Here is a 22,927-nt window from a genome sequence, read left to right as displayed (position 1 = left end):
TGTGTAACATGAACATAGTCAGCAGTGCTATTGAGGGTATGGCAGGCAGGAGCAGGAGTGAGGAAATTCTAGGAAGAAATTAAGATTACTTTCTCCAGTAAGTATCCAGCAGGACCCAGTGCCCCTGTGCTGGGCACTGCTGAGGCACCTCCAGTCCTGGGGACAGTTCTGGACCCCTCAGGCAAGAAAAACATTTGAGGGGCTGGAGCGTGTCCAGGGAACAGAGCTGAGGAAAGGTCTGGAGCACCAGGAGCAGCTGGGAAGGCTCAGCCTTGAGGAAAGGAGGCTCAGAGGAACCTTCTCACTCTCTGACAGGAGGGTGGAGCTGGGGGGGGTTGGGCTCTGCTCCCAGGGAACAAGGGACAGGACAAGAGGAAATGTGCCAGGGGAGGTTTAGATTGGATATTAGGAAAAAATTCTTTATGGAAGGGGTTATCAGGCATTGGAAGGGGCTGCCCAGGGAGGTAATGGAGTCCCCATCCCTGAAGTGTTCAAGAAACATGTGGATGTGGCACTTGAGGACATGGTTTAGTGGTGAATTCAGTGGTGGTGCTGCGGTGATCATTGGACTTGTGATCTTAGAGGCCTTTTCTAACCTTGATGATTTTCTGATTCTGTAAATCATAGGTGTCCTAGGTGAAGTAAAAATAGTAGTACCCAATCTAACTCTGGAAGAATACTTTTGGCCTGCACGTGACCTGCTAGGCAGCTGTTCCTGGTTGTGTGAAGACTGGTTGGCTGTGGTGGTGGTGAAGGGGCCTCAGAAAGAGTGAAGAGAACTTAACTGCAGAGCCAAGTGCTTGGATTAGTTCTGGTGATGGGTAGCAGCACATAAATAATTCTGTGCTTGGCGTAGCACCCATTCACCAGTGCAGCAAGGAACAAGTGCTGCTATGAGCTGGAGTTCTTCTGGGGCTGTTGTGTAGGTGGGTTTCCAGTGCTCCCAGATGCTTTTCCTGGTGTCTGTTTTGTCTGTGGTTAATGGAATGCCAAGGGATGTGCATTTGGGGAGTAGCAGGACACAAGGCATCAGTCCCTTACCATTGTTCCACACATAAGCCTGGTGCTAGAATGACAACATCCTTTTAAAAATGGTTTAGAGGACACCAGCACTACCACCACCGCTTTAAGGCTGTGGTGATTTGAAATAAGGATTGTTGTCCTTATGGGTAGAACATTTAACTTACTTACAGTCAGAAAGCTATTCTTGGCTGTCTTTGTTCTTCTCAGCAGCATAATTTAGGATGCAAACCTGGTTAGATTCACTCAAAGTCAGTGCTTCCCTTGCCACTTCAGCTCAACCACAGCCCAGACCATCGTACTTTCATGTCTGGACTTGGTATAACTGTTAACACGCAGCTGACCAAACCCAGGAAGTTTGGGAAGACCATAAGTCACGGAATTTCATGGTTTCACATCTGGTGTTGAGGATTAACCTCATTTGTGAAAAAGTGATCTATTCTAAAGTTATTTTTGGTTTCCTTCAAATCATTGCTTCTCACATAATCTTTACAGTAAAAGTTTTCAGAGAAGTAGGTGTCATAGTGGTTGATGGTTAGAATTATGTATAAAGTTAGCAGAACCTTTAAAAGACATTTAATCTATGTAAGGTGAATATTTCTGCTGCACATTTTCAGACAGTTTTGGTCGCACAGCCTTGGTGATGACGGGCATTAGTGAATTCCAGGAGCACCATTAGCCCCAGGCCTCTTTGTTGTAGTTGGACAGGGTGGGACTGTATTGAATCTGCGCATAGCAAAATCACAGCAAAACTCTTGCGTCTAAAGAGGCTCCTTTGCCTCCAGTTAGAATGAGTGTCTGCAAGGAATAAGGACATGGAGTTGTCAAAAGTCTTTTTTAGTGTGAAACTCGAGACTCTTGCGTCCATAGCTGAAGCACTCGGGTTTTGGAAGGCTGCTGGGGAACACAGCTTGCTTTGACTCTCCTCAGACTTCTGGTCCATTTGAGTGTGTTGTTTCACTTCCAGTAAGTGTTTCCATGTGATCTGTGCTAGATGGAAATTCCTGGCATTTCTCAGGATGTTCATTTCTCCCTGGTCAAGTTCCATGTTCATCAGCTGAGCAAAAGCAAATCATCCTGTTTGCTTCCCAGGGGCAGCTTGTGCTTCTGTATTCTTTGGATTTGTAGAAAATACAGCTCCAGATGGTGGATTGACATAACTGAAACTATCCTTAGAAACCTACTAAGATAGAAATCAATAGACCAGTGCTTAACTGTGATAAAAAACATTCTGTCCCAACGTGAAAACAGGAGGAAACTTAGTGTATAAAGTTTGCAAGTAGCAAGAATAGGAACAGGCTGTGAGAAGAGATTTTTTTGATCAAGAGTTTGTAGTTAATTGTGCCAATTTTGATGTTGGGCCACTTCTAGCTAGCTAGAAGTCTAGCGTTCTCCTGAACTGTATAAGCGTTGGTGTGAGAAAGGGAAAATCTTATGACATGACATTGTTGCCCTTGACAGAGGCCTGGGGTTTGGGTGGGTGAATGAAACATACTGAAAGAATGATGCAAGAAATCCCTGGACCTAGTCTGAGAGCAGGTTTGTGGTGCCATAACAGGAGCAGTGAGCGAGGGGCTGTGTGGCCCTTCCCTGCAGGTCCCTGCCCAGCACCACCCCTGTCCCTGCACAGACGGGGGCGCAGGGGGAGGGTGCCGGGATAAGCGTCAGCATCCTCCAGAGCCTTGGCGCTCTGAACTCCATCTGGTTTTGCTGTGTGTGGGAAGGGAGGTGCCCTCAGGGAAGTAGTCAGAAGAGGTGTGGGAGGTCGGTCAGGCGATGGTGGGGTGTTGTGACAGGTCTTGCACTCTCAGAGGGTCCTGCCAGGAGCCCTCTGGTTCCTCAGTGCTGCAGACCTTCCCTCAGCTGTACATTTGGCTCAGGGGACAGCCATGAGGCACAGAGTGTGCTGCTGGCTGACAACGGACTGAGTGTCAACTGGGAAGGGATCCTTACAATGACAGTGGTGAGACATTGGCACAGATTGCCCAGGGAAGGTGTGGATGCCCTGTCATTCGGAGTTAGCTTGGACAGGGCTTTGATCAACCTGAAATGGAAGGTGTCCCTGCCCATGGCAGAAGTTGGAATGAGTTGATCTTTAAGGTCCTTTTCAACCCAAACCACTCCATGATTCTGTGATTCTTTGAAGTGAGAGTGAAGTGTTACTGTCACCTGGCACTCTTGGAACCAGCATGTTGTTGCTCCATCAGTGCCTGCCTCTCACTGTCCTTGGCTTCCACATTGCACTGCCTACTCCAGGAGATTTTGGAGTGACCAAGTCCAAACAGGAGAGAAGACTTGCTTATCCTCCTGACAGTGCTGTGTGTATAGATGCAGTCATCTGGTACAAAATGAGGACTTGCTTTGTGTGCATGTAAGTAACATAAATAAGATATTCCTCATGCTACATGGCTCAGTGGAGGCAGGGATGGAGGTCAGGCAGAACTTAGTGATACCAGGCCTTTTCTCTGAGCTGGGGAGAGGGACCCTGCGGCCCCAACTTAAGTGTTTTTCAGAAGAATAAGTTATGCGTAATAAACATGTGGAAAGAATCATCTTTATTTGGAAAAGATTAAAGAAAGCTTTGAAAATGCATTGTTGAAAGGTGGAGCCTCATGCTGGGAAGTCAGTTTGGCAAGCAAGATGGTTAATGGGTATTTTGGGCATTATTGCATTTGCTAAACTACATTATTTCTTTCATTATTTTTTTTTGCACACAACAAAGCAAAATACGAGGGTGCTACTGGAGGGGAAGTACCCCAAAGTAGACCAGCTTGCAGCACCAACAGGGGCCTTTTTCCTTATTCTGGCCGTTCACTTAAGAGTTGGACTTGATGATCCTTGTGGCTCCCTTCCAACTCGGAATATTCTGTGATTCTGAAACTGTGTCAAATCAGAGATCAGTACTTTTAACAGGAGCAAGCCAATGATGGTTACCTTGTTGCAGTGTGCTCAGGATTTTTAACAACTGGTATTTTATCCTCTCCTTGTAGTGCTGCAGCCTAGTCCATGCTGTGCCGTTTCTTTTTGGGTACCACGCTCAGGAAGGGCCCATCGCAGTGTTGAGCTCTGTGCTGAGCCCCCCTCACCCAGGCCAGGCATCCTTGCCTTTGCTCTTCCCCACCATCCTTAGTGATGAGAGGCCCAGAATCACTGATGAAACCTTATGGAAATCTGCTGGTGAATCATCACCAGAAAATGGGGATGTGTTTTTTAAGTGGTTCATGCAAAGCATTGGATAATTCATTTCCCGCTGTTGGATTTTTTGCAAGTTCCTTGTGTGACGTTTATGTCTAGCAAATTTGGTGATTTTTAGCAAATGCAACATGTGTGCAGGTATTTCTGGATTATTGTATTGCAGCAGGATTAAAACTGAAGTTATCTACCAGTGATTTAAAAGGTTGATAGAGGAAACAGGGGTCATCTCTCTGTGGAAATCAAAGGAGGAGTGACTGGAGCTGTGCCATGGGCTTCATGTGCTGAGCTCGGGTAGTGCCAGCAGCACCTGGCTCCTGCAGTGACACCTCAGGGCAGAACTTCACCCCAATAAGCTGAGCTGTCACTCGGTCCCAGCTGAGCTGGTGTGGGGTGGCAAGTGTTAAGAAGCCTTGACTGGGTATGGGTGGGTGCTGGCCACAAGCTTTCCTGGCCTGCCAGGCTACAGGGTGGGTGTATTTCTTTTGAGGGAGTGCTTAATTCTGAGGTGTGTTGGGTTTATTAGGCTGGTTTTAGATGTATATTGCCATGGTGATCTTTAAGGTCCTTTCCATCCTCAAAGGTTCTGTGATTCTATTAGCAAGGCGGGTCTCTCCTTCCAAGTAACAAGCAATAGGACAAGAGGAAACATCCTCAAGTTGTGCCAGGGGAGGTATAGATTAAATATTAGGAAAGATTCCTTCACCCAAAGGGTTGTTGGGTCCTGGCACAGGCTGCCCAGGGCAGTGGAGTCACCATCCCTGGAGTGATTTAAAAGATATGTGGATGTGGCACTTGGGGACACAGCTTAGTGGTGGGTTTGGTAGTGCTGGGGGAATGATTGGTCCTTTTCAACCTTGATGATTCTGTGGTTCTCCGATCCTTGTAATATCTCGTGCCCTGAAATTGCTCTAAGTGCTTTGACTTATTTTTTCTTCTTTTTTTTATGGTCTTGGAGTTACCCAAAACACCTCTTTGTGCAAGGTACAGGAATGCTGGAGAGCAGAATGGTGCCTTTTGGTTTTTCCCAGGGGGGTTGTGGGATGCTGAGGAATATGACACCTGCTCTAGGGTGCAGGTGAAAGAAATTGTTGGAGGAATCCAGGTGTTGTGCCAGCTTAGGGTGGCCAGTGCCTCCTGGGATGAGCAACAGTGACTGGTTAAGGCATCACCCAGGCAGTGGGAAGCCAGGGGGGTTCAGTTCCAGGCTCCCGGGAAGGTGGGCTAGAAGAGGCCCCATCTTAGGTGTTTTGGTGGGGAGGAATGCAGGTTTCCTGTGGGCAAACAGGGACAACATGGGGACAGCTGCCTTTGTAGGCCCTGATCCTGCTATTGCTTGAGCAGGTCATCTCAACTTCAATGGCAAGTACAGAACCAGTGGCTGGTGCAGTGACCAGGCCCCCTCCCACAGTCCTGTTTGTTTATTTTGTTTCCCCACACTTCCTCAGTTGGCTGCAGAGCAAAGCTTTCCCTCACCTGGTTACCCTTCGGATGGGCTGAATTTTTCTCTCTGCTTGGCAGCCCACTTTGCAGAAGGAGCTCACAGGCCTCCCTCAAGCCTGGCCATCTCCAGGTCAGGACGCCCATCAGCCATCCTTGGTTGGGGTGTTACACAGAAGGTGTCCTTTCTGTCTGCAGTGCCATCCCCTGGGTCTGGTGGTGTGCCCAGGCCGTGCCGGGCAGGTCAGGCCCCTTTGCCCCCTTGGGTGTGCATGGAGGATGGCCAGGGCCATGGTGAGGAGGTGCCCTGTGGCTGCTGGAACCCTGGAAGGTGATGCAGGTGCTCCACCTGTCCCAGGAGGTGCTCTGGACACCTCTCTTTGGTGACTGCCTTGGAATGAGCCAGGGAAGACCTTGGAGTGTGAGCCGACTCTGTGTCTCCATCCCCACGTCCCTGACATGAGCTGTGATTTGCTAATGTTGTTCTGAAATGCATTTTCCTTTTCTTACAATATGTCATTTTTTCCTGTTTATTTCCAGATGCTCTCAATATTTTGTTGCTGACAAAAAGTTTACTTTATGTTCGTTGTCTCCCAGGTAAACGCAAAGCGCTGAAGTTAAATTTTGCAAATCCACCTTTCAAGTCCACAGCAAGATTTACTCTAAATACTTCTGGAGTTCCTTTCCAAAATCCACACATGTGAGTATAAAGCCAACGGCACAACTAGTGGAACAACTTTGAAATTATTTAGCCAACACCTGGTGTTAGTTAAATGCAGTTTGATTACTCCAGTTATTTGTAGGTTGTTTGAATCTCTCAGTTTGAGTCACTGTAGAAGATTTTTCTTTCCGGAATTAAAAAAAGAAATTAAATTGGGATTGTCCTGTTTTACACTGGAGCTAATGCCTTCCAGAATTGAGATATTGTAGCTGATAATGCTAGATATGCCTGTAATTAATTTCCAGACTGATTCACTGTCATTTTCCTATCTCTTTATTCAGCTTATTACTTTTTGTTAGAAGTTCTTGTTTCTATGTTACTTGTGAAAGCCATAACTGTGATAGAATTGTTTGCAGCACTAAAATAGACAAAAGTCGAGGATTATCATTTTACCAACAGGGATATGTTTGGGAGTTACGCAGAGATGAGGTCTCGGGGACTTTTCTAGCCAGCTTAGCTCCAGGATATCCCTATCCAAAGTCAGAGTGCAAGAGTGGCACAGAGCTGTTCCTGGCATTAGTACATACCAGTGTACACCAGCATGGAAAAGATCAGCTTTGTATCCTCAGATCCACCAACCCAGCTGGATGATGCCTCACCGCAGCCGCTCTGTGGGGCAGATGCAGCAGGCACAGAAAGATGCCCCACATTTTTCTTCTCTAAGGTCTCAGGAGTTTTGTCAGTGTCAAGGCTCAGAAACTGCACCTGCAGCCTCTCTGCTGCCTGGGCTCTCCAAGGTGTCCCTGTCACAGGCTGCTCCTGCTTGGCTCTGCATGTTGCTGCCTCTCTCCTGGAGCTCAGTGCCTTCTGCTTCCCCAGGACTTACCCACTGGGCTCTGTTCCTGGGAGCTTCTTTGTGCTGGGGATTTTCAAGCAAGCCATTATTGAGTTAAAAGTATGTTTCTGATGAGTTATTGATGGTAATTACAACATCGAGAAATTTTATAGAGTACTTTAGATGATTCTTTTTAAAACCCTGAGTGACCTTTCCAGCAAGTCCTCCTCTTTCCTTCTCTTTTCCTCTCTGAACTAGAGTATTTTTGCTGGTTGTAGAGTTCACATTTAGATATTTACTTTTTGGGTCTCATCACATCATCAAACCCTCGTAAGGATTTTCTGCAAAACCAGATCTGGGGCTCTTTCCTCTCTCTGACATCCCTAGTCCATTAAATAAAGGACTTAGTCTCAACTAGTGAGTTCCCACCATCAGCCATCTATAGGGATTTGACTTTTCTGTGTTTATCTGTGCAGATTTCTGTCTTGGATTCACTGGAAGTCACAGTGGCTCCTGTGTAGCACAGAAGAACTTTCAGTGTTAGTCCACGACGTGTTAAGTTTCATGTTTGTGCAAGTGACTGTCAACACTGTCCAGGAAGAAGGTGATGCTTTATCTCTGTGGGAGATGCAGTTGTTGGCAGGGGTTGGATTCTGGGCTGGTTAATGGTGCTATTGGTTCTGAGGGCTTGCAAGTGTTTTGGGTTGGATATGATAGTTGTTCGAGTGCCAAAATTGATGGTGATGTGTCCTGTGCCAAAGCTTTCTTGGGAGGTTCTGAGCTGTAGTGACCATTTCTGTTTGAAAGAGCTGGATGCTGTTTGTTGGATCGCTTTCTCGGTGAGGTTGGGTACAGCTAATTGTCCTCATGTCCTTTGTGTGTCTGTAGCAGATGCTGTTCCTCAAAAGCAGTGTTGACATCTTCTGGTTGCACTCTTCTGTCAAGTGTTTGTCTCGCAGCTGATGCATCTCCATCTCCTCCCTTCTTCTCAGAGATGCTGGAATGTTTTTTCCTCAGTTGGCTAGAAACCTTTTCTAGACTTTGGATTTGAACTGGGTATTGCAAACCTCCTTGCCCAGATGTGTTCCCAGTGCAAAGTGTGTTTCTGTTTGCCAAGTCACTTCTCCTCAGCCTGGTGGAGTGGGGTGGCCTGGGCACCCTCCCGAAATGAGTGCTGGCTCCACACTGCTGGGGTTTGCCCTGGGCAGACCCTCTCCATCCAGATGGGTGGATCTGAAGATACGGAGAGGTCAATTTCTCTCAAGAAATTTGGGGCTCTGTGGGTTCTGTGACTTGGATCCACCGATCCGGAGGTGTCCTGTTGCTCCTGCCTCCAGGAGGGCAGAGAGTCCTGTTGCCTATGCTGAGCTCTGGCTGGGGCATGAGAGGAGGCAGCCAGAAGTGACCTGCAGCTGCCAGGAGATGGGAATCGCTCGTTAACTGTATTTCATTTGATTAGCAGGTTTTGGTTGGGAAACTGCTCAGGTTGGATTGGTGGATGTTCAGGTGAGAGTGTGGTTTCTTACTACATAGACAGTAAAGGGGCAAATGGGGCTCCTTGTGCCAGTGTGTAGATCAGGAGTGAGGAAACCTCTGTGAAAACTGGAGCAGAGACATGGCTGTCAAGGAGGGGAGGCACATCATGCCACAGGTGGCCTTCCAAATTTCAGGCTATAGGGTGTAGCTGTTCTCTTTCTCAGTGCCAAGGCTCCATACCTGGATAAAATGGGTATGGACCCCACATACCCTCCCAAGGTGTGAGTTCAGCTTTTTTTTGATGGTTTGTTTGTTGATCTGGGAGATATTCAGGGGTTTTGGAAAAACAGTTTGGAAGTGTGATGGAAAAAATTTTGGGAATTGCTGTAAGCCAGGGGTGGAGTTTAGCTCCGGTGAACAAGGGGGAGGCACACACAGGCTGGAGGGGACTTGATGGGGTTTCCACAGGGAGGCTTCCCAGGTGATTTGTGTGGGATTTCTGACTCCATTCATTCATACTAGTTCCTTGGCTTTCATGGCATGTTACCTGGAGGAATGATTTCAAGGCCATGGAATCTCAATTGCAAAACATGGCATTATTAGCACTCTGCTTAGTGCTTCCCAAATGCCTTGTCTCTCATGGCACAGAGACCCTCTACTCCCACTGTGCTTCTGCCTGGAGACTGTTCCCAGAGCTTCATTGTTGTCATGGGTAGAGGCTTTCAGCTGATACATAGGCTGTGCCCTGGAATACTGTGTCCAGGAGGAGACAGTACAGATTACACAACTGGATGTAGAAGGTTGAGACATGGGTTCCCAAATCTTTTGCCTGCCCCTCGTTGTCTTTTCTTTCCCACCTGTGGAGGTTTTGAGCCAGGTGTTATGGATTGGGTCCAGGTTGGGGCTTTATCCCTCCAGGCTGTTTGAGTGTGCAGCTGTGGGAGAACAGGAGGTGGGAGCCAGAGCAGGATTCAGAGCAACATGGAAAAATGTGAGACCATGTGCAGAAACAGGAGGAGCAGGGGAGCGGTCAGGACCTCTGAGCTTTGCTGGACCATCTCCATGGGGGCTTTGGAGCTGAGAGCTGGTGAGGGCTGCAGTGGGTGGCTTGGCCTCACTGCTCCTGTCCCATCCCCATCCAGCCCATGTCACCCTGAGCCTCTGACAGGACACCTTCCTTCTTCATTGTTCCCAGGACATCCACCACCAGCTGTGTCAGGATGTCTTGAAGGAGGTCACCTTTGTCACAGATGACCAGGAAATCAAGGAAGGAGCTGATGAGCAAGGCTGCAGCTGCTCAGCCTGGAGCCAGGGACAGGAGCCCTCACATCTCCAGTGCTGCAAGGGGTTTGCCCTGAGTACTTTCTGAATTAGAATGTGTTATAATCAGGGCTTTTTGAAGTGACCTTTAAATACGAGGCTGACTCTGCGTGACTTTGAATGAGATTAGAAACTGGAAGTACCTTTCTAGTTCTAGAATTTGGGCTGTGGCTCGCTGAAATCTCCCTTCCTGGTGATGTTGAGGGCTGAGACATCCCTTATTCCAGCTAAAAGATGCTGTGAGTTGCTTTCCTGTGCAGATCCTATGGGGTAGGTGGGCAAAGCCCCAGGAGGATGTGGGGAGTAGCAGGAATCAAGGAAGGGTTTTGGAAGGGAGGTCCATTCTGGTTCTGTGACTGGATGTGATGGAGATTGTGTCTCATTTGATTCAGCTGGGACTGCTACCACCAACTCCTCTCTAGAAGTGCAGAGGTTTTGTCTAGGTATGACATGGACCCTGCCAGTGCATAGAGTGTCTGGTACAGTTTTAAACAGAATTTTACACGTACAGAGTAAGGCAGAGTAGAGCCTGAATTACAGAGAGTAGTTGAGGAATATAATTCCTACTTGAAAGTATACAGTCTAGAGAAGATGTAAGTGTTCTACTGATGTCTGATGTCCCAGTGCCTGGTCAGAGTCAGCGAGTGATTGCCATGCTGTGCAGGCTGAGGAGCAGTCGAGGCTGCGGAGACCTGCCAGGTGAGCCCATGGCTCTCGTGAGTTCAGACTGAATTTCTGACTTAGACCAGATTAACAATTGCTAACTTTGTTTTCCCTGCAGCAGAAGTTGCAGAGGCTGGAGGACACAAGCCATGGTTAGGGTGAGCTCTTCGAATTCAAATCCGTTATACTGACTGGAATGTATCCCACCTTTTATCTCATCTGTGCTGTGTCCAAGTAGGATTTAGGTCACAAACAAAATTAGATTACTCTGTTATCTCTGTGGAAGCCTTACAGAGCTGCTTACAGCTGATGGCCTTTGCTGAAAGGAGGTTCAGATCACACTGACAGGGGAGTGATGTGGTGAGGTGTGACTATGGCTGTGCACAGCAGGGTGCCTGGCTGGGCTGTGCTGCCCATCACTCTGGAACCAAGTTGTTCAGTTGGCTGTAGATGAGTTTTTTGGTTTTCTAGAAAGTGTTGTTTTCTTTTGGTGCAGTGATGGGTGGATGTTGACTTAGAGGATTTAGACCCACCTGCTAAGAAATGACCACGCACAAAGAATGTTGTTTGGCATCTGGTTCACAGCATGTTGCTATTGGAGTGTTCTGTGTGCTGCCTGGGAAGTCTCTTGGCTGTCAGAGGTGCCACCTCTCAAAAATCTGATCACCAAAGTGTTGACCCTGGAAAGGTGACAAAATGAAATAACCTCTCCTAATGTTCAGACTTGGTGTTTGAAGTGTCTGGTGTCCAGTTGAACTCCACAGCCTCCCTATACCATGTGAGTGTCTTCATGGATTCACTAGGACCGAAGCTTCCAGAGGTGCCCTGTGTGGACCTTCTCCTTGTGACACCTGGGAGAGTGACACACTCTCCAGGGAGCTGCCTTAGGAATGTGTTGGATGTTTTAGTGAATCGTCAGGGCTGGGTTCCTCAAAAGCCAGTGGGGTCTAATTGCACATCAGACTCTGCTGCTTCCTTTTTTCTAGATAGTTCAAGGACTGTTGTTAATCCTGGAAAGGTTTTTTTTCTGGCTGTACCAAAGCCTCTCTGATGTGTTTATTGCTCTGCCTGCAGCTGGCAGAGTTCTTTAGAAAGTAACCTGAGAGAGTTTCTACCATTTTTGTAAATGAATACTAAACCTCAAAGTGGAATATCCTAAATTGGCATGTTCACAATTACTAGTGTGAATTTTCCTGTAAATATTTCCTGTCTCTTCCCCATTTCTATCACTGTCATTTCACATCTTTGTTGTCACTGATTTCTGTTACCTCTCTGCCACGTGCTGCCTTCCCATGTCAGAGGGTGCTGACTGGAAGCCTTGGAGGCAGGATTCAGGGTCAAAAGTACCAAGAATTTGATTTTTTTCTGTGACTGATCTGTTACATTTCCTGAAAGTTGCAGTCTCTGAATGTAATCAGCTGTATTTTCAAGTCAGCACAAGTAGAATGGAACCTCCAAGGGCTTAGTTAAGACATTTCAGTGTTTGAAGGAACCTGTGGTAACCAGGCTTTCATTTTTCATACAAACATCACTGTTGGTTCAGTGCTGGAACAATGTTTCTTCTGCAGTTTTTTCAGGAGCATTTTTGACAAATTGATGAACTTTTCCTTGTATTTTACCTTTTTTTTTTTTCCCCAAAAGTTTACAAATTTGTTTGGCCAGTAATCTCTGAGGCCTAGAGGACAAAGAGGTGATGTGACCTGTAAAATACCCAAATTCCATATCTCAGGCTTCCAGGAGATCACCTCATCAGAGAAGGTGCTGCCAGAGTCAGTGTGAGATTTCAATGTGCTGCATTAAGGTTTTTTTTTTGGTTTTTTTTTTTTTAAACTTTGTAAGTTTTGGTGTTTCTTAGGTGCATATCCTCTCTGCAGAGGAGCTTTTTGCTGTCTGCTGCTTCCAAAATAAATTTCTCTATCAGCTTCCACATCCTTTAGAGCTTCACTGCCCTGGTAGGACTGTTCTTTTCTTTTGTGAGGGTTTGATATCTCAGTGCTCTGCTTCTGGCTTTATGCCTTCCATATCTGGAACCAAAATTTGGACCTCATATGTCTCCATTCAGCTAATTCACATGGATTTTTCAAGGGTGCTGAGCACCTGCCTTCCTGCCACACTGCTGGGACCTGGGCTCCCCAGAACTTCTGGAATCTAATCACGTACCCTTGGGTGTCTAAATCAAATCCAACCTGATGTTATGCATGACCTGACTCCCATGGGTTCTGAGTGCTTCACCCATGCTGAATGATTTAGCTTTGTAATCCTAAATGGTTGCACAAATCTCTGTTCCCCATTCTGCAGCTGGGAAGCTGGGACATGCTGTCATTTGGAAGAGGTGAAGGTTAGACCAGCAGTTTGTGACAGGGTAGGGAGTTAACAGGGATGTCTGGTGGTCTGTGTGACCTGTCCCACCACTGGCACGTTGGGAGCTGCTGTCGTGGTTCTCACTGCACACACAGCCATGGGCAGAGCTGCTTGTTTGGGAGCTGCATTGGGACCTCTCAGCCTTGACCCTCCTTTCAGTCACCTTCCAGTCAGTCACCTTCCAAAGCACTGAGACCTGGCCTGTCCTGCCCAGGCAGGGACAGCAGCTGGGAGCTGTGGTGGCAGGGGGGTTATCCAGGGTGGGATAGGCTGGAGGCTTCTGCACCTGCCCAGAGCCACCCGGGCCCCCCGTCCCTGTGGGCCAAGCTGTCCTTGGCCACTGCACTGGGACATGGGTGTGTGACACACCAAGCACGGCCCTGCTGCACCTCCCCATTCAGGGTGTGGTGACTGGTCTTGGTGCTGCTTCCTCGGGGCATGTTGGGCAAGGGAAGGTGGGACGGGGTAGTGACAGAGCTGGCACCTGTGAAGGTGTTACCTGTGAAGGTATTTCTAGCAGTGTTGTCTCCAGTCTTCCTCTTCCAGAGACACTAAGGTGGTGTCTGGGGTGAGTCCCTGAAGAGCAGTGATTTTGAGTTGACTACTAGATTTTTCTACTGAGTTGAATGATGTGAAGGGAGGTGAAGCATTCTGGAGTGGTGAAAATGGGAAACGTAGAGCAATGAGGTGGAAGTGTTAATTTTCAAACTGAACTTGACTTCATTCACCATGAAGTCTGCATCAATGTGGCTGCCTGATGGGACAGAGAGGCTGGACAGAAGAGCAAAGCTGGGGATGTCTCCCTTGGATAGAAGTGTCCTATAAACTTTCCTTGCCATGCCTGGCTTTTGGTGAGCTGTTTTGCCTCCCCTTTATCTAGTAGTGTGGCTCCATGGGTGACCCGTGGTTGACCAGATCCTTCCCTGAGACACATAAGAGGAACCATCCTTGACTCCATCCACGCTCCTGGCAAAAGCCTGGTGTCTGCAGCCTGTGCAGGACTAAGTTGCTGCTTTGGGGATACCTGTCATGCTCCAGAGCCTGGAGGAGAGCCAGGAGTTGACCATTTTTCTTGGTTAGTCAGTTTGGTTCCAAAAGCCCAGGTTTATAAACCTGAACGCGAGGTCAGTGCTTTGATAATACATTCTGTGCTCTGCTGAGGAAGATGATTTAGGAAAGTCTGTCGTCCTGACCATGGAGAGTTGGAACTTCCCCCAGTGGCCTTGCTGTGTCTGAGATGGGGGATGATGCTGCCTTTGTTTGAAAGCAGTTCAGGGGTTTGGGCTGCGGAGGGTTTGGTGTGGTTTAAGAATTTTGGGTTTATGTAGTTCCGTGGGTTGTGTCCCGACGGTTCCAGGGGAGCTCTGGGTGTGGCAGGAGCAGAGCTGTCCTGGTCCTGTGAGCAGACCCTGGGCACTCCTGAGCTGCAACTCTTCCTCACACGCTGGAGGACGTGCCTGGGCCTGGCACAGCTGTGTCACTCCCCCCATGGTGTAACTGCTGCAGTGCTTGTCTGGGAGCAGGGAAAGTAGGTTGAATAGTTTCAGAGCTGGTATCAGCTCTTCTCTTCCCTTCATACTGTTGTGTAACAGAAGCAAAATTTTCTCTCTTTCCTTTCTTTTCTTTTGAGGTGCTGCATCCTCTAGCAAGGACAGCTATGTACATGCTCAGATGCAAACTGGTTGTAAGTCTTGGTCTGTGGAGACTTTCGAGGCGTTCAGGACACCAAAATACCCCAGGCTTCTCTGGAGGGTTGGTGAGAAAGTGGAAGACCACAGCTCCATTCATTTTGGACTTTTCAATAACGTCTGAATCTGTTGATGTATTTTCAGAGTATTGTAAGACCCATTTATCTGTCCTTTACCATTTTATTTGGTAAATTCTGTAAGCTATTCTAAAACTTGCATTTCGTACTTCGTGGAGAAGGTGAGATGTGTTGCCATCTCTGAGCCTTCAAATGGTCTGATTGTCTACATTCACCAGTAAGTTTTCATGATTAAGAAGTACAGGTGAGAATCCAGAATTCCATTTGGCAACTGGAAGTTGCCAAAATTTCTCCCTTCCTCCCTCCTGCCATGAGCTTTTGGGACTTGAGCTTTTTGATCAAAATGATCTCATGGCACCTCCTGTGTTTCCTCCTGCATCCCAGGGTGCCCCAGGGATCCTTTGAGCTGTCCTGCCTAAGAGGGAGCACTGAGCATCCCTGTATCTGAGCTTACCAGTTCATAAGCCAAGCTCTGAAAACCCATCAGACAGAACTGATTGCCACTAAAATGTATCCAGGAAGCAGAGATGCTGTTGTTCATCTTTATAAACCATCTGAGAGCATGGACTGCCCTCTTGCTGGTCTGTAGTTTTTCTTCTTCTACCCCATAAATCTGCTTTCTGAGCTTTTTTTTCAATCCAAGATCAATGGAGCAACAGATGTCCTACCCTCCCATCCTGTGTGTCTTAGGGACTGGTGTCCTGGGACATGGATGAAGCCCTGAGGCTGAAGAGAGCCCATATCCCAGTGTTTCCTCCTCCTTGGGCAAATTCAGGAACTGCTGACTTCATACGCAAAACCTGCTGGTGTTTGGAGAAGAAAATGGGATGAAACAGATAATTATATTTAACATCTCTGAATATATGTGTATAAATATATCTGTGTGCGCACAGAGGTTTGGACTCTACCCTTGTTTTGGATAAATGTATTGTTCAGTAATTATTTATAAGTAGCAAAGTAGGACATGGCTTAAGCGTGGGGCTGAGCTTGGTGCCTGTGTGTCTCTGCTGTGTTGTGCAGGTGGTGGAGCTGGGTTCTGACCCTGAAGGGCTGTCGTTGTGACTGTTGGACTCCAGTTAATCTGTGTCAGGCACAGACTTTTTTTTTTGATTATGTGGCATACAGAATATCAGAACGGATTTTATGTATGGACCACCACAATTCGTATCTGTGATCGGACTCGAACCCTCTGGGTCCAGATGTGAACCTTGCAAACCACATTCCTGCAGAAAACCTCAACAAACGGCTGCCATTGCCAGCTCTAGGAATAGACTGCCCATTGCTACTCTGTACTTGTATTTGGGACCTCACCGCATTTCATCAGAGCAGAAGCACTTCCTTTATCTCTTTGGACTTTAATCACCAGCTCATAGTAAAATATCTTTTGTTTTCCCTGGCTTTGGAGAAGTGAGCCAACTCTTCTGCTTTGTGGGTTCAAACTGAAGGAATCAGTCACTGCTTTTGTCTTCTGTACATAGTGAGGAATGGAGAATAAAGAGAGGATAGTCTACAGACTCAGAGACTGCTTTGACCCCACAGGTCATTGTTGACAACTTCTGTTCTCATCCTTTGCACAAATGAGCGACTTTCAGTGTGTGCTATGGAGGACATCTGGCCTGAGTGGACAGGATGCACCCAGGAAAATCAGCTGCTCTACAGAGTGCTCATGGAAAGGACATTGTGATGGCCTGGATGGAATGTAATGGACACGGGACTTGGCCTGCAAGGCTGAATTGTTTTTGCTATTCTGCTTGTTTGAGGAACAGACTTCTGAAAAGGACTTAAATTTTCTGGGTTTGTGGTGTATTCTGTCTGTGAAAACCATAGACATCATCCTTGAGATTCTTGGAGAGGCCTTCATGATATGAGGCAAGAACATCCATTTTGGGAGACCTCAGTAAAGAAAGAGCTGAGAATCATAGAATATACAGAGTTGGAAGGGACCTATCAGGATCATCCAGTCCCAGTCCTGGCCCTGCACAGGGCACCCCAACAATCCCACCATGTCCCTGATAGTGTTGTCCAAACACTCCTGGAACTCTGTCAGCCTTGGTGCTGTGCCCACTGCCCTGGGGAGCCTGTTCAGTGCCCAAGCACCCTATGGGGGAAGAGGGTAATTTTCCAATTATCTAACCTAAACCTAAATGGCCAAGCTGGTCTACATTGGATTATGATGACCTTGAACAGTCTTCTTTGTTGAGCCTGTTTTAATTCCCTCCTTTCTAAGATAAGCTTGGAAAAAATACAGAGGAGCAATTGGTCCTTCGAGCTCGGCACAACTGATGCCTTTGCAGAGACAAGTGTGGATCAGTTGGAATTGGTTGTTCCTGGTATCTCTTGCTCCAGCAGTGTAAGGGTGGTTGTCCTCTCTGAGGAGCCATGGGGACCTCGCTATATTGGGTTGTTTTCTCTCATGTTCTTTCACACTAGTGAAAGATGAGAAAGAAGCTTCCCTAAGAACATTGGCCTAACTCCGCTCAGCACCCTTAGTTTTCTGTAAACATCCTCACAGAGCTTACAGCAAAGCATCTCTCACTCTGGAGGGTCGATGGAGAGCACTGTGTCCCACCCAGCTATCTCAGAGGAGACCAACATGGAAAATCTCACCACGCTACTGGAGCCTGGGACCCTTCGCTAGGCAACTGCTTTCTCTGACCTGCATGAGTCTTATGTCTTAGAGAAGGGACACTTTAAAAATACAACTCAAATTTGGTCTACTTGGTCTTTTCACGAGCTCTCTTTCGGTCACCATGTTGAAGATGGCAGTGTCTCTGAAAAAGTGATCTCCGTCTTGCAGTCAGGTGGTTTCTGTGTCTCCCATCTGTCCTTGTCTGCCACAGAAAGAAATATGTGGCCAGGTGCATTCTTGGCTCTGAATTTCAGGTTATTTCGGGCTGTGATGCAACCCAAAGTTTGCGGGATTTTGTTGGGCTGTGTTTTTTTTTAAATTCCAAGTAGAAAATAAATCCCAAAGGAAATGTTGGATTTTCCCTGACTAGGATTGGAATTTTGTGACCTATGGAAGTTTATATTAGAAAAATCACTTGTTCAGAGGGTTTGAAGCCAAACCATTTCTTGTAGTTGAATTAGCAGTGCTTGGAATCTGCCCCTCTCAGGTGGTTCCCACCAGGAGCTGAGTGTAACCCCTGGTTTCCTGTGACTGACTGTCCACAGCTACAGTGGTCAGTGGTCATTGGTAGAAATGCTCCAGGGCTTGCTCTGCACACAGGGCTTAGCAGAAACCCATCTCTCCTGAGCTCCTTGAAGTGCTCTGAGGTAACAGGTCCTCATGTTGGGAAAGATTTCCAGAGCTTGAGGGACTAAGAGATCCAGAACCCAGTTATTGTTCCTAGAGAAGTCCTGTAGTGCAGAATGGTGATTAACCTTGTCAGTTGTTGGGCTCCAGGGGGAATAAGTAAGGATGTAGTTGTTCAAGTCATCCAGACTTATTTGGGAGAGGGGATCTGATGAATGGCAAGCCCTCCTGGGAGAGACCACCAGTCCTAGATTGGTGGATTCAGGATGGAAGCTCGATTTCCCTTCCCCGCCCCCCTTTTTTTATTTAAGAAAAATAATTGTCAGCAAGTTCTGCTTTAGAGAGTTCAAGAAATGCAGAGCAGAGGTGGTCAATGTGCCCTGAGGAAGCAGCATGTCACTAACATACAGGTATTTGGCTAATAAGCTAATGCATGTTTCTAATCACAGTAATAATACAGTTGGAAATGATAATTGCCATTGCTGTAAAGAAACAAATTGCTTATGACTTAATATGTTAAAATGAGTTCAAATCATCAGGTGCTGCTTTGCTCTGTAGAAGGGGAGGTTGCTTAGGTGAACATTGGAAGAAAAATGGTACAGCTCATTAATTTGTGATGCCAAGCGCTTGGAGGGCAGTGGCAAGCTGAGTATTGTGTTGTATGTTATTGTGTCATGTGATAACAGCACCATGTTTTCCTGTCATTTCCGCAACTTTTCCTGGCTGAAGTGACACACAGGCAACCCTGGGTAGTAATCACATTGCCCCGTTCAGTTTCAAAAGGAGAGAAGCGGACCTCATCCAGAAACTGTCCAGCAGGCTACAGTAAGCTTCCTTGTCTGTTAGCCATTGTCAAATCTTTCCATCCTGCAAAAATGGCATCTCCCAAAGTCATGGAATTGTCTTCGAAATAGTGTCATTCTGTTAGGTGATTGCTGTGTAATAATAATGATTTTGCATCTCAGTATCATTTTGCAAACTATTTATAGTCCTTTTGTTGATTCTTATGGCTGTGCTCATGCTTCTGTTTGTTGTTCTCTCTCAAGGAGCTGCCCATGGCCCAGGAGAGGGAATGGTTCAGAAAGAGAGTCAGTGTTTCAGAAGGGTTGTTTAATTAATTAGCTCAGGGTTTTCCAGTATTATCGTGAAATTCTCGAATGCAGTGTAAGCCCTGAGCTCCTGGCCGTGGCGGGGTCAATGACTGTGCTGCCTCGACCACGAGCCAGCACTGCAGAGTGAGTTTGGGATCAATGTGCCCAGTGAAATTCAGTGCAGGGTCCACCATGATGAGACGAGAGGTCTCCTCCGTATCAAGAGCAGGGTTATTCAAAATTCTTTGTAACTCAGTACTTTACTAGGGGAGCTTAATACAAAATGCTGACATTTTAAAAGCCTCAGCCAAGCTCTGTTGAAGTCAGGGAGATTCTTTGCAGCCTTGAACATGTGCTGGGCTGAGACATGGGGGCTGTGGAAGGGCTGTGCAACTTCCACATCTTGTTATTATTTTAAAGTTTTGGAGAAGCATTAAAAAGCAAGGGCAGTGCTAGGGAGAATTTCAACCTCCTGGTCACAAGGAAAGGGAGCAAGTTTGCATTGCTTTAATCTGAGTAAGTCTGAGGTGGAAAACTATTTTCTTCCTTTGCCACATTTTCTGTATCTCTTCTTTATGTCTAAGAATCTGCTGTTGAATATAGCAAAGCCTCAGGATAGCTTACATGGGTCAAAGCAAACCCAAATTGGTTCTATCCCTCTTGCAAGGATGCTCTTTGCTTATCAGAAGCAAAAATTTCTTTTCTTGAGAATCTAAGAGATTTGTGAGAGCACCGACATTTCCAGCCCTCAGAAAAAAAAAAGAAAAACATTTCTTCTGGAGACTTTCTCCAGTGAAAGTTAAACTAGGGTTGATACTGTGTTAGCAATAGCCTGCAGGATCTGAAAACTGTGTTAGAAGTGACACAGACATTGAGACAGAAGCATCGCAGTTCTCCAGGACTTCTCCAGGCTGTTGGAAAGTCTTGGTAGGGACTGTCAGCCCCAGCCCTAAGGCATGTTTGTAGTCTGAAGTTATGGACAGTGCACAGTATCGTTCACACCCTGCAGTTTGCCTGGAAGCTTTTTTGTTAGGATTTACACTTCATCTTTGGCTGATGGACCACAAATCTGTTTTTAAAATGCCATTGTGTCGAGCAGCTTTTTTACCAAACTTGTAGAGAAGTAGAATATATTCTCATTAGCTGTAGTGTAAGTAGGAGTTTTAATGAGAGACTTCTGAGCAGAATGCAGCAGCAGGCTGGCTTGGGAGGCACAGCGGTTTGCTTGGATCTTTTTGCCTCTGCAGATTTTATTCATGTCAGCTGTAACATTGAATATGTCAACTTTTGGGCATTGAATATGTCAACTTTGAGTCCTGCAGAGCTCTCAACAAAGTGAAGAAAAGAGGATATATGTAGCTACGTACAGCAATCTTTCTGACCTTGCTTCATGTCTGATGACTTCTGGTTTAGTTTGAAACAACCCACCAACTTTTCTCTACTTCTCCCAATGGTCCTTCTTTTTCATGCCCAAGGAAGTGCTTGTTTTTAAAAGTTTTGGCCTCCCTGCAGTTGGATGTTAACAACAGGGCTCAGGGAACTAACACAGCCTGTCTGGGAGCTTCCCAAGGTGTCTGGGGGGGTCTCTAGCCCTGGTGGGTCTTCCCATGCAGGTTCAGCTCTCAGCTCTCAGCCTGGTGCCCCGTCCCAGCCGTGTCTGGTGCCAGAGCCCGTCTCCTACCAGGCTGGGCCCACAGAGTCAGCTCTGACAAAGGGCAACTGTTTGGAGGAGTTGTTGTCCTGCTTGGTGCTCCTAATCCCTGGAGTAACTGCTGTGACAAGCATAGTAACTATCTGCAGTGAGACTGACACATTGGTGCCTTTCAAGTGCAGGGAGCACAACCACCTCCTCAGCCCCTTTTTTTTCTTCTTGCCTTTTAAAAATTTTCAAAACCAAGATGAGGAGTCCTGGACAAGTCGTCAGGAGCTGTAGTCACTAAGATGCATTTGGAAATGCTACTTTTAACTGTTTGAGGAGTATCTAACCCACTTTAGCTATTTATATTATTTTTTAAAATCATATGTGAATCCCTACAAGTTCATCTTGCACGTCCTGAGCATTTAGAGAATATATATCCAATTTTGCTCAACATTCCCAGCCTTAGAGAAGAGAGAAGGTTGGATTGCACAGCTGAAAAATGAAATGGTAAGAGGAAGCACGTCTGCTCCCATCTGTGCAAACTCTGATGTGCACTTAATCACAGACTGGCACTAACTACTTTTTGCCTTCACTAGACACTGTGTGGTTGCCCTGCTATTCTCTGAAGCAGGCTGCTGTAGTATCCAGAGCACCAGAATGTAGTGCAGGGCTTAGGCAGCTTTTCTGTGTTTGGAGGCATGTCTGCCCCGTGGATTTATGTCCTCATCCATCTGCAGCAGTGCAAACTTAGGAATAGATGTTCTGCACTGGTGATTTAGTTGTTTTTATTGCCTCAGATTTACATCAGAAAACTCCCAATTTAGATCAATGCAGAGTCTGTATTCTAGATTTGCATTTTTGAACTGCTTTCTTGGCATGGAAATCCATTTGGATTTTGATTTACACTGAAAAATTCTTGATATCAAGTGTAGTTTTTTGACATTAAAGGCAATCATTGCATTCCATTTATGATTTCTGCTTACATGTGGCAAATGAGCTAAATGAGCAAAATCTCTATTCAAGTGTCTGTCACTGTCAAACTTTTCATTTGCTTATTTGACCATTTCCCTGGGTATTTGAGAAAAGCTAAGCAGGAGCTGTGGTTACAAGACAGGGCAGATGGCATCATAAATATGTAATGGAAATGAAGCCAAACTCCGAGACGGGAGGGTTTGGGGGAGGATGGTGACAGTACAGCTGGATCCAAACCCCTGGAGAGCTGCAGAGCCCTTGGTGCAGCCCCAGCAGGGGGTTATTCCCTGCTCCCACCTTCTTCCCGGCAGTTTGAGCCACATCCCTCAGCTGCCCAACAATGACACAGCTCGGCTTTCACACACAGCTGGGGACACACAGGCTGCTTGTGTGATGGAATTAATGAATTCCAAATTGCTTTCTCTTCTGATGGAGCATCAGAAAAGCAAAGTTTCCTGGGCAGAAAAACAGAGGGAAGAATGGAGAAGGATTTAATTGCTTTATTTGAATAAACTACATCAATGTTTAAATTTCTTAATTCTGTGAGAGCTTTGGTATGAAGTGTTTTCAAAGAAGATCTGGAAAGGGTTTGCTCAGAAAATCAAAACTCAACTCTGTTAAACGTCACCTCTCTGCTGTTTTTCCTCTTTTTGAAGAGGGCTTAGCTCTCAGTGGTTGTGCTCCTTTGTGCCCACCAGCTGGCTGGAGGTGAGGCAGGAAATGCCCGTTCGCCAGTGCCTCTTCGACTGGTGCTTCTCACCTCCCTTCCTCCCTCAAAACCAAAACTATTTTTATGGCACTGACAAAACAGGATGGTGGAGCAGTTAGACAGTAACCTGTTCAGAAGCTGCCTGTGAAACACTTGGCACGTGTGGAGGTCATGTTTCTTTTCATTTTTTTCTTTTTTTTTTTCCTCTGTTCTTTTTGACATTTTGCTGCCTTATTTTCATTCCTTGCTTTCTAGTAAGCAACTTCCACGGAGAACCCCATTCAATGCAGTGTTTATTATGCACAGGAACTCTGAGATAGGTGTGTTCATCCCCCCCGTGCTGTGTTGTAGCACTCTTAGGAGGTTTCCTGAATTTTTCCTAAGTGCAGTGTAGGGACACTGTAGAGAGCAGCAGATTGAAAATCTCAAGCTGGGCAGGTTAGAGAGCAAGAAACAGCAGGGCAGACACAGCCCAGAAGTGGGGAGAGGAGCTGCTCTCCAAGGCTTTGATCGAATGGTCAAGGGTT

The 22,927-nt window shown here is 46.6% G+C and overlaps 1 protein-coding gene across 1 annotated transcript in view; it reads left to right on the top strand.

The window, feature by feature from the left end:
* Positions 1–22,927, top strand: part of MAP2K4 (mitogen-activated protein kinase kinase 4) — a 97,459-nt gene that overhangs the window by 30,077 nt on the left and 44,455 nt on the right. Inside the window, exon 2 of the mRNA XM_051797536.1 lies at positions 6,250–6,352. Within this exon, the coding sequence (XP_051653496.1) occupies positions 6,250–6,352 (103 nt within the window). The remainder of the gene's footprint in view (positions 1–6,249; positions 6,353–22,927) is intronic.

This window comes from Manacus candei, unplaced genomic scaffold (genome assembly GCF_025592945.1).
Source record: "Manacus candei isolate 608988 ecotype Guabito, Panama unplaced genomic scaffold, ASM2559294v1 h1tg000047l, whole genome shotgun sequence".
Lineage (NCBI taxonomy): Eukaryota > Metazoa > Chordata > Aves > Passeriformes > Pipridae > Manacus > Manacus candei.
The sequence above is the reverse complement of the archived record's forward strand: the minus strand, read 5'-3'. Positions and strand labels throughout refer to the sequence as shown.